This window comes from Procambarus clarkii, chromosome 56, assembly GCF_040958095.1.
Source record: "Procambarus clarkii isolate CNS0578487 chromosome 56, FALCON_Pclarkii_2.0, whole genome shotgun sequence".
NCBI lineage: Eukaryota > Metazoa > Arthropoda > Malacostraca > Decapoda > Cambaridae > Procambarus > Procambarus clarkii.
In genome coordinates this window covers 18,076,154-18,087,705 of record NC_091205.1, presented here as the reverse complement: position 1 = coordinate 18,087,705, position 11,552 = coordinate 18,076,154, and the positions used below count along the sequence as shown (strand labels likewise).

The window sequence follows — 11,552 nt, the reverse complement described above, 5'->3', positions numbered from 1 at the left end:
CTGGTCTTGAGGCTGTGTGCCTCACAACATTACCCCCCCCCCACCCCACCCCCAAGTTATCTCGGCTCACCACCCCCCTCCCCCCCCCCCCCCCACTCTACCTGAGAACACCAACTTGTTTAAAAAGTTGGAGGTGGTTGGGCTTAAAGCTGACTGCTCGTCACTGGTGTTAGGTGCTGGCGAAGTGTATTCACCTAGTTGTGCTTGCGGGGATTGAGCTCTGGCTCTTTGATCCCGCCTCTCAACCGTCAATCAACTGGTGTACAGATTCCTGAGCCTACTGGGCTCAGGAATTTGAAACTGGCTTTCAAATTACTGGGCTACATTTGAAACTGTGTATGGAGTCAGCCTCCACCACATCACTTCCTAGTGCATTCCATTTACTAACTACTCTGACACTGAAAAAGTTCTTTCTAACATCTCTGTGGCTCATTTGGGTACTCGGCTTCCACCTGTGTCCCCTTGTTCGCGTCCCACCAGTGTTGAATAGTTCATCCTTGTTTACCCGGTCGATTCCCCTGAGGATTTTGTAGGTTGTGATCATGTCCCCCCTTACTCTTCTGTCTTCCAGTGTCGTAAGGTGCATTTCCCGCAGCCTTTCCTCATAACTCATGCCTCTTAGTTCTGGGACTAGTCTAGTAGCATACCTTTGGACTTTTTCCAGCTTCGTCTTGTGCTTGACAAGGTACGGGCTCCATGCTGGGGCCGCATACTCCAGGATTGGTCTTACATATGTGGTGTACAAGATTCTGAATGATTCCTTACACAGGTTCCTGAACGCCGTTCTGATGTTAGCCAGCCTCGCATATGCCGCAGACGTTATTCTCTTTATTTGGGCTTCAGGAGACAGGTTTGGTGTGATATCAACTCCTAGATCTTTCTCTGTCTGTTTCATTAAGTACTTCATCTCCTATTCTGTATCCTGTGCCTGGCCTCCTGTTTCCACTGCCTAGTTTCATTACTTTGCATTTACTCGGGTTGAACTTCAACAGTCATTTGTTGGACCATTCACTCAGTCTATCCAGGTCATCTTGTAGCCTCCTACTATCATCCTCTGTTTCAATCCTCCTCATAATTTTTGCATCGTTGGCAAACATTGAGAGGAACGAATCTATACCCTCTGGGAGATCATTTACATATACCAGAAACAGTATAGGTCCAAGGACTGACCCCTGCGGGACTCCACTTGTGACGTCTCGCCAATCTGAGACCTCACCCCTCACACAGACTCGTTGTCTCCTGTTGCTTAGGTACTCCTCTATCCACCGGAGTACCTTCCCTTTCACTCCAGCCTGCATCTCCAACTTTCGCACTAGCCTCTTGTGTGGCACTGTATCAAAGGCTTTCTGACAATCCAAAAATATGCAGTCTGCCCACCCTTCTCTTTCTTGCCTTATTTTTGTTGCCTGGGCGTAGAATTCAAGTAACCCTGTGAGGCAGGACCTGCCATTCCTGAACCCATGTTGATGCTGTGTTACAAAGTTCCTTCGCTCCAGATGCTCCACTAGTTTTTTTCGCACAATCTTCTCCATCAGCTTGCATGGTATGCAGGTTAGGGACACTGGCCTGTAGTTCAGTGCCTCCTGTCTATTCCCTTTCTTGTATATCGGGACTACGTTAGCTGCTTTCCAAATATCTGGCAGTTCCCCTGTTGCCAGTGATTTGTTATACACTATGGAGAGTGGTAGGCACAGTGTGTGTGTGTGTGTGTGTGTGTGTGTGTGTGTGTGTGTGTGTGTGTGTGTGTGTGTGTGTGTGTGTGTGTGTGTGTGGTGTAATATAGTCCAGTCTCCCCTGCCAAACAAGCTACCTAGTGGCAGTTACAACACAAGGCAGACCTGACCCCAGAGTGTGCCTGGACACTGTGGCCTCACATCACACTTGACACCTCATCCATATTCACAGTGTTGGCAGCTTGCTTGTACACACTCGCTTCAGCCACCCAGATTGATGGCAGACCTGGAGATTGCCTGGAGAGTGTTCAGAGTTGTTCTACTCCCCGACCCCTGCCTGAGGCCAAACTCGACTTGGGATAACTTGGTCCACCAGGCTGTTGCTTGGAGCGGCCTGCAGGCCCACATGCAGGCCAGGCCGCGGGGACACTAAAGCCCCGAAATCATCTCAAGGTAACCTCGTGTCCGTCTGGGTGTTGCATGGCCCCCTATGTAATACTCGCATGAACTTCTTGCTTGTATTAACATTTCTTGAATACTTTGTCGCTTGTAAAAGTTGTTAATGTTATGTTTTGTATTGCAGGTCCTCAACGACACGTTCCCGGACCACACCTTCCTCATGAACGGCCTCATAGTGGGCATCAAGGTGAGTGAGGCAGGAGGAGGTGTTGTGAGGCAGGAGGAGGGGTTGTGAGGCAGGAGGAGGGGTTGTGAGGCAGGAGGAGGGGTTGTGAGGCAGGAGGAGGAGGAGGGGTTGTGAGGCGTTGTAGAGCACATCTTGTCAAGTGTAACTATACTCTTACACTTACGGGTGATAGTAAAATGAAAATAGTAAATGCTAAAGCGTAGTCCCCCCCCCTCCCTGTTGATAGTTGTTAGAATGTCATCTTTGTTCATGTATGGGGTCGACGGTGGACCGGATGGAGGGTCCATCTTGGACCCCCCATCCGGGTCCAGCAGCCCCAGCAGAGGTGCCATAGGCACAATCAGAGAACACTGTATAAACATCAGAGGTCCGCGGTTGTTCAACACCCTCCCAGCGAGCATAAGAAATATTGCCGGAACAACCGTGGACATCTTCAAGAGGAAACTAGATTGTTTCCACCAAGGAGTGCCGGACCAACCGGGCTGTGGTGGGTATGTGGGCCTGCGGGCCGCTCCAAGCAACAGCCTGGTGGACCAAACTCTCACAAGTCAAGCTTGGCCTCGGGCCGGGCTTGGGGAGTAGAAGAACTCCCAGAACCCCATCAACCAGGTATCAAGCAGGACCGGATGGGGGGTCCCGGATGGACCGGATGGGGGGTCGAGGGTGGACCGGGTGGGGGGGGAAGTCCAGGGTGGACCGGATGGGGTAGAGGGGGGGGGGGTCCAGGGTGGACCGGGTATTTCCTCGCCATTTCATATCTGCCAGAAGCTGAAAGTTCTGTATGTGATGATAATCTGAGATCCATTTTGAAACAAAGATGTGCTACATATTAATAGGAGCTGCCTCGTATGGGCCAATTGGCCTTCTGCAGTTACCTTTGTTCTTATGTTCTTATAGTCATCACCCAGGTGGTGGCTACAACCATCACCCAGGTGGTGGTGGCTACAACCATCACCCAGGTGGTGGTGGTGGTGGTGGCTACAACCATCACCCAGGTGGTGGTGGTGGTGGCTACAACCATCACCCAGGTGGTGGTGGTGGTGGCTACAACCATCACCCAGGTGGTGGTGGTGGTGGCTACAACCATCACCCAGGTGGTGGTGGCTACAACCATCACCCAGGTGGTGGTGGCTACAACCATCACCCAGGTGGTGGTGGTGGTGGTGGTGGCTACAACCATCACCCAGGTGGTGGTGGCTACAACCATCACCCAGGTGGTGGTGGCTACAACCATCACCCAGGTGGTGGTGGTGGTGGCTACAACCATCACCCAGGTGGTGGTGGCTACAACCATCACCCAGGTGGTGGTGGTGGTGGTGGTGGCTACAACCATCACCCAGGTGGTGGTGGCTACAACCATCACCCAGGTGGTGGTGGCTACAACCATCACCCAGGTGGTGGCTACAACCATCACCCAGGTGGTGGTGGTGGTGGCTACAACCATCACCCAGGTGGTGGTGGTGGTGGCTACAACCATCACCCAGGTGGTGGTGGTGGTGGCTACAACCATCACCCAGGTGGTGGTGGTGGTGGCTACAACCATCACCCAGGTGGTGGCGGTGGTGGCTACAACCATCACCCAGGTGGTGGTGGTGGCTACAACCATCACCCAGGTGGTGGTGGTGGCTACAACCATCACCCAGGTGGTGGTGGTGGCTACAACCATCACCCAGGTGGTGGTGGTGGCTACAACCATCACCCAGGTGGTGGTGGTGGTGGCTACAACCATCACCCAGGTGGTGGTGGTGGCTACAACCATCGCCCAGGTGGTGGTGGCTACAACCATCGCCCAGGTGGTGGCTACAACCATCGCCCAGGTGGTGGCTACAACCATCGCCCAGGTGGTGGCTACAACCATCGCCCAGGTGGTGGTGGTGGCTACAACCATCACCCAGGTGGTGGTGGTGGTGGCTACAACCATCGCCCAGGTGGTGGCTACAACCATCGCCCAGGTGGTGGCTACAACCATCACCCAGGTGGTGGCTACAACCATCACCCAGGTGGTGGCTACAACCATCGCCCAGGTGGTGGCTACAACCATCGCCCAGGTGGTGGCTACAACCATCGCCCAGGTGGTGGCTACAACCATCACCCAGGTGGTGGCTACAACCATCGCCCAGGTGGTGGCTACAACCATCGCCCAGGTGGTGGCTACAACCATCACCCAGGTGGTGGCTACAACCATCGCCCAGGTGGTGGCTACAACCATCGCCCAGGTGGTGGCTACAACCATCACCCAGGTGGTGGCTACAACCATCGCCCAGGTGGTGGCTACAACCATCGCCCAGGTGGTGGCTACAACCATCGCCCAGGTGGTGGCTACAACCATCACCCAGGTGGTGGCTACAACCATCGCCCAGGTGGTGGCTACAACCATCGCCCAGGTGGTGGTAATATAGGTGACGTCATGAGACACTTCATCAACACAGGTTATGAGTATTTAAGGCTGTGGTGTTGTGTTAAGGTATCGACGGTAAGAACTGTTGGGTAACCAACCCGTCCTCTCTAAATAACCCCGGGAAACACAAACCGTAACTGTCTCTATTTTCCGCTTATTACAACTTGTAATAAAGTTGTTATAACTGATTAGGACGTGTTAAAACGTGTTCGAACGTTGTACCAACGTCGTAGCTTCGGTGTGTGTTTGGCGGGACGTCGCTTTTCGTGCGTATGCGCACAATGGCCCAAAACTGACGTAATATGAAATGAAATCGGCTCACGAAAGTGATGTACTGTGCCGTTTTCTGTTTGTATCCTCGAGGTTAGTCTGTTAGGTTAGGAGAGGAAACTTTCAATTAACGTTTTTCGTGACGTTTTGAAACGTTACGAGAATTTCCTGCCCTCCTAACCTACCAGACGACCCTTAACTTACTGTTTTGGACAAAAATCTCAAATTTATTTTTATTTTTCATTTTCAAATTAGGTCAGTTTCCGGCCGTACGGACAAACGGCTAAATTCAGACGTAATTTGTAAGATGACAGGTTGTTACATGCGTGAGTAATTATATTTAATAATTGTAGTCATATCCTGGTCTAAGTTAATGTATCCTTACTGAGGTCTCTCTCTTGTTCTTCACTACCCACCCTCTTGTGTCGTCTTTAGTGGTGGTAGTAATATCTGGCTGAGTTATGGTGTGGTGGGCCGGCCACCCACCCACGGCAGTGTGGCGCGCTCCGGGGTCGCTGCCCCCCTCCTCCTCCATTGATCGCTCACTCCATACTGTTTCTTGGCGTTGTTTTAGATTCAGCTACTCGGAACAAAAAGTTGCAAGTAGCACGGGCTATGGTGAGCCCGTAAGTGAAGGCTCTTTGGAGCCATTATATAAGTTTATATAATGTGATAATGTGTGTGTTGTCTCTTTACTGTATATACCCTTGGCGCGTGCTTCCCCCTCCCTGTCCCTCCCCCTTTGTCCTAGCTAAGGTCTTCCCGGTACAGTGAGGGACCGGGTAATGGTGATGGGAGTGGCAAGTGCAGTAAACACATAACCGATGCAATAGAGCTCTAAACTATTACATTATAGTAATATGAATGACTGTAAATCACAGCGGCTGGCAAAAGTGACGGTGTGAGGGGAGGTGAGCTCTCTCCTACACTTGTAACTCATGGCTGCTCTGTATTGAGCTGCTGCTGTTTATAGATTCAGCTACTGAGAATAAAACGTTCCAAGTAGCACGGGCTATGGTGAGCCCGTAGTGGACTTAAGTGGTACAAGAGCGGGGCTGTGACTGTGTGTGTGTGTATTGAGCATTCGTAATCGCCTATATCTAACTACCCAAGTTCAGAAATGGTGTGTGAGGTGACATGTGACGGGCGAGAGGTCGCGGCTCACCTCACTTCTGATATCCCGCCAACCCTCCTGATAACACTCTCTCCTCCCTCTCCCCAGTCACCTCAGTGACGCCCAGTGGCTCGGGGAATGGCCCAATCAGATGCATGTTTTTGCTTGAAACTGCATTCTGATTGGTGCCCTGTGGGAAGGCTTTAACTTACGTGAAGCGAGGTGTGAGCTTGGCTGGCTTGTCCTCTCCTCACTGTGGGTTAAGCTGTGCACAGTACAAGTATAGTAGGAGCACTCATAGTCAGTGTGCTCTCTAGAACCCCTGAGCACCGTCACCCTAGACTCCTCTCACTGCATGCTAACCCCAGATGCATCCTGTGAGAGACAACTCGTGGCGATAGACTTTTTTTTTTAGATATATACAAGAGTTGTTACATTCTTGTACAGCCACTAGTACGCGTAGCGTTTCGGGCAGGTCCCTGGAATACGATCCCCGCGAAGAATCGTTGTTACAACAACGAGTACACATTTTACTGTTAAGGATTTGCACCCAGTAAATCCTCCCCGGCCAGGATACGAACCCATGACAAAGCGCTTGCGGAACGCCAGGCACTGTGGTGTAGTGGTCTTACCACTACACCACGGACACTGGTTACTTCTTGGGACTTCTTCCCATCCGTCGACGGCTGAGAAGAAACGAGAGTATGAATGTGGGTTATGACTGTTAACCAAACCAGGCTTTTACACAGTCCCCCCCCCCCCTCTGCACATTGTTCATTTGATGCATCACGTTAGTGTGATCTCTGTGTGTAATGATGTAAGGGCGAAGAGGGAGAACGGCCTGTTGACATAGCTCGGGTGCAGGGGGGGGGGAGGGTGTAAAAGCCTGGTTTGTGCCTCGGAGAGGCTGCAGGATCCAGTAAGTTCAGTAGAACTTCGGTTTCAACCCTTTTAACCCTGTCGTAGCTCAGTCGATTAAGGCAGTGTCTGGGATGCTCCCGGACGCAGGTTCGAATCCTCATCACGGCCCTTGTGGATTTGTTCAATCTAGTTTCCTCTTGAAGATGTCCACGGTTGTTCCGGCAATATTTCTTATATTTGCTGGGAGGACGTTGAACAACCGCGGACCTCTGATGTTTATACAGTGTTCTCTGATTGTGCCTATGGCACCTCTGCTCTTCACTGGTTCTATTCTGCATTTTCTTCCATATCGTTCACTCCAGTACGTTGTTATTTTACTGTGTAGATTTGGTACTTGGCCCGCCAGTATCTTCCAGGTGTATATTATTTGGTATCTCTCTCGTCTTCTTTCTAGTAATTTATTACATTGTTGTAATCCCCTGGATGACTGATAAATAGTGAGGTAACACAGGCGGTAGCAAGACAAGTGGAGATAGGAAATGAAAGGAAGGTCGGCCGAGCGGACAGCACGCTGGACTTGTGATCCTGTGGTCCTGGGTTCGATCCCAGGCGCCGGCGTGAAACAATGGGCAGAGTTTCTTTCACCCTATGCCCCTGTTACCTAGCAGTAAATAGGTACCTGGGAGTTAATCAGCTGTCACGGGCTGCTTCCTGGGGGTGGAGGCCTGGTCGAGGACCGGGCCGCGGGGACACTAAAAAGCCCCGAAATCATCTCAAGATAACCTCAAGATAAGAAGGTTTTAGGAGCAGTGTGTGTGACTGGGAATGGTGTGGTGGTCCACAATTTGGGTGTACCTCTTCCATTGATCTTTATAATGTTTCACTGCTGCTCAGGAGAGTTGCCCACCAGCTAGGCAATGTGCCTTATTGTGGCTTTATATACTAATTGCTTTAGCGTATATAATTTACGTTTAATAGTTTATCTTTACCTTTTTACAACGCCTAAAGTAATTATATAGAGATCGCTTTCATTAACACACCCTGCCAAGTACTTGGAAATTAATAAAACTAGAGGAACTAGTAGTAGTAATAATAAAACTAGAGGAACTAGTAGTTTTAGGCATCCGTCAGTCTCAGGAGACTATTAGAGACTATTACGAAGAATCAGACTTGTAAATAATCACGACCACGGTTCTAGATTTTTTTTTTTTTTTTTTTAGCTACTTTGAACGAAATGTCCATGTAGCACGGGCTATGGCGAGCCCGTAACGGCTCTAGGGAATGGAGATCATTTTATGTTGTAGAGGTTATGGGTGCACCTCTGTTGGGGGAGACGGGGGTCCTAGCGCCTCCACTCCCTGACCTAGTGGGACCCAGCCCGGGCGACGCCAGCTTGCTGTTCCACTTGGACTGCTACAACAGCTTTAACTGGTGGTGGGGCGGATGTCTCTCGCTGGCGCTAAAACGCTCCCTCCCATTCTGGGTTTGTTAGGGTGGGGGCGGAATGTGTGTGTTCCCAACACCGATCAGCCAAGGTGAAGCCCACCCGCACAGTAAAGTTTTCCTTCACGAAGAACATGGAGACAAGCCGAAGAACGCCATGCGAGAAATAGGTCAGCGGTGATTAATTTCACGGTGGGCGGTAAGTGGATGCTGGGGTGGTTGTGGGCGTATATGGGAGCCGGCGGCTGAGCGGACAGAACACTGGACGCGTGATCCGGTGGGGCCCGGATTCGATCCCGGGTCCCGGCGAGAAACGATGGGCAGAGTTTCTTTCATCCTGATGCCCCTGTTACTTAGCAGTAAATAGGTATCTGGGAGTTAGTCAGCTGTTACGGGCTGCTTCCTGGGGTGTGTGTGGTGTGGGGGGGGGGGGGGGAATAGTAGTTAGTAACAGTTGAGAGGCGGGCCAAAAGAGCAAAGCTCAACCCCCGCAAACACAACTAGGGGAATACACACACAGGTGTATGTAACATTAATAATTGTGTAACTAGCTTCAGAAGATGGGGCTCACCATAGCCCGTGCTACATGGATACTTCGTTCGGAGTAGCTAAATCTGAAACTGAACTTCAGAAGTTTGTCACCTGCCCAGCTAAACGAACATGGGGGTTCAGTTCCTGAACCCATTATGTGCCTCTGTAACCCTTTCCACCACCGCCCACGGCTTGGGTATGGGGTGCATAATAAAGAAAGAACATGAATTGGAATAGGATGGAGCTAAGGATTAAATTTCATAAGAGAAATTGGAACGTATGGGGGAGAATTGGGAAAAGCCTCACGATGGGGGGGGGGGGGGGTCACTAAGGGAAGGAAAAAATACAAATTTTATCGAAGAGAGGAAGAAGAAATTTAATTATACTAATGGAGAAACAAGAGACAACATGTTTTTTCATGTAAAATATGAATATTTATATTCACAACTGTATGAAGTTTTATGTAAATATGAAAATGTTTAAATTATACTAAAACAAACAAACTTATCATGGGTTCATCACACCATGGTGTCATGGGAGTGATGCTATAACGAATATTTTCATATTTGTGGCATCATAATTATAGGTTATAGCGTGCTGCCTACTCCAAGGTATTGAGAGGGTGGGGGGGGGGGGGTAAGCTAACTCCAAGCTGTGGGAGTTATTTACCACAGCCTCACCACCACCACAGTTATTTACCACAGCCTCACCACCACCACAGTTATTTACCACAGCCTCACCACCACCACAGTTATTTACCACAGCCTCACCACCACCACAGTTATTTACCACAGCCTCACCACCACCACCACAGTTATTTAGCTCACCCTGACCACATGACTTGTGTTCTTTAAAGGTAAGGTCTTCTGACATGAGCACACCCAAATCCTTTTACGTTCTATTATTGTATGATTTGGCTGCGTTTTGTACTGTACTTTGTTTCCGTTTTTAAATTTTCATTTTTTTCCATGGAGCTGGAACTTATATTTATTAAATACCATTTTATTTTCTGTGGCCCATTGTACTGATTTACATCAGTACACGAGAGTTATAAAGTGATTGAAAAATTCCAGGCATCTCATACCGCTTGGTGTGAAATATCTCATGACTGGTCATTCAGTGCTGTAGTGTGGGAGCTTCAAGTTCAAGTTCATCCAGTACTTGAACTTGATTTTCTGCGTCGAAACTGGGCAGCAGAAAATAACATGATGTTTATCTGTGATAAATTCCACGTACTCAGGTACGGTAAAAATGAGGACCTTAAACATTATACAGGGTACAAAACACAATCAAATCTGCCCATAGTAGGAAAGCAGTATGTAAAAGATCGGGGAATAATGATGTCTGACGACCTAACGTTTAGGGAGCATAACCAAGCAAATATTGCGGCAGCCAGAAAAAGATAGGATGGATTACAAGAACTTTCAAATTCAGAGATCCCATCACAATGGTTGTACTCTTCAAGTCACTTGTGTTGTCCCATCTTGAGTAATGCTCAGTACTCGCTTGCCCTTTCAAAGCAGGAGAGATTGCTGAAATAGAGGGAATACAGAGAACATATACGGCACGCATAGACGCGATAAAACACCTTAATTATTGTGATCGTCTCAAAGCTCTCCAAATGTACTCACTAGAAAGGAAACGGGAGAGATACCAAATAATATACACATGGAAAATACTGGAGGGTCAAATCTACTGTTCCAAATCTACACCGTAAAATAACACCGTACTGGAGTGAACTATATGGAAGAAAATGCAGAATATAACCAGTGAAGAGGTTGCAACCTGTTCTCTTACAAATTATGTCTGAATTTGGCCGTTTGCCCGTATGGCCGAAAATGGACGTAATTTGAAAATGAAACAAATTTAAAATAAATTTTGGAATTTTTTGTTTCCAAAACAGTAAGTTAATGGTCCTCTGGTAGGTTAGGAGGGCAGGAAATTCTCCTAAGGTGTTAAAATGTCACGAAAACATTAATTGAAAGTTTCCTCTTCTAACTTTACCGAGTAAGCCGGAGGACTCAAACAGAAAACGGGACAGTACAACACTTTTGTGAGCCGATTTTATTTCAAATTATGTCCATTTTTGCCCATAGCGCGCATACGAGCAAAAAGCGACGTTATTTTTAAGAGCAGGAGTGCCATAAGCACAATCTGAGAAAGCTGTATAAACATCTGAGGTCCACTGTTGTTCAGCATACTTCCAGCAAGTATATAAGAAATATTGCCGGAACAATCGTGGACATCTTCAAGAGAAAACTTGATAGTTTTCTTCAAGAAGTGCCAGACCAACTGGGCTGTGGAGGATATGTTGGCCTGCGGGCCTGCAGACCAGGCTGTTGCTTGGCCCAAGCAACACCCTGTTGGACCAAGCTCTCAAAGGTCAAGCCTGGCCCTGGGCCTAGCCTGGGAAGTAGAAGAACTTCCAGAACACCCTCAGCAGATTGCCTGGTGTTGTTTGCTCACTGCCTCAGTTCTTTAATGTATAGTACTGCTGAGCTCTTAGCCATATTATTGTCTTCAAACTGTTTGTAGTAGACAGCTCCAGACTGTTTTAACTTGCAACTTGCCTTATATATTAAACATCAAGTATGAGATGAAATCCACACCGTACAT

General features: G+C 48.7%; 1 protein-coding gene across 3 annotated transcripts in view; it reads left to right on the top strand.

The window, feature by feature from the left end:
• The window catches only part of LOC123770667 (hippocampus abundant transcript 1 protein), a 136,180-nt gene that overhangs the window by 88,959 nt on the left and 35,669 nt on the right, over positions 1-11,552 (top strand). For all 3 annotated transcript variants that reach the window (XM_045762733.2, XM_045762732.2, XM_069305800.1), the window contains one exon: positions 2,257-2,319. In XM_045762733.2, the coding sequence (XP_045618689.2) occupies positions 2,257-2,319 (63 nt within the window). The remainder of the gene's footprint in view (positions 1-2,256; positions 2,320-11,552) is intronic.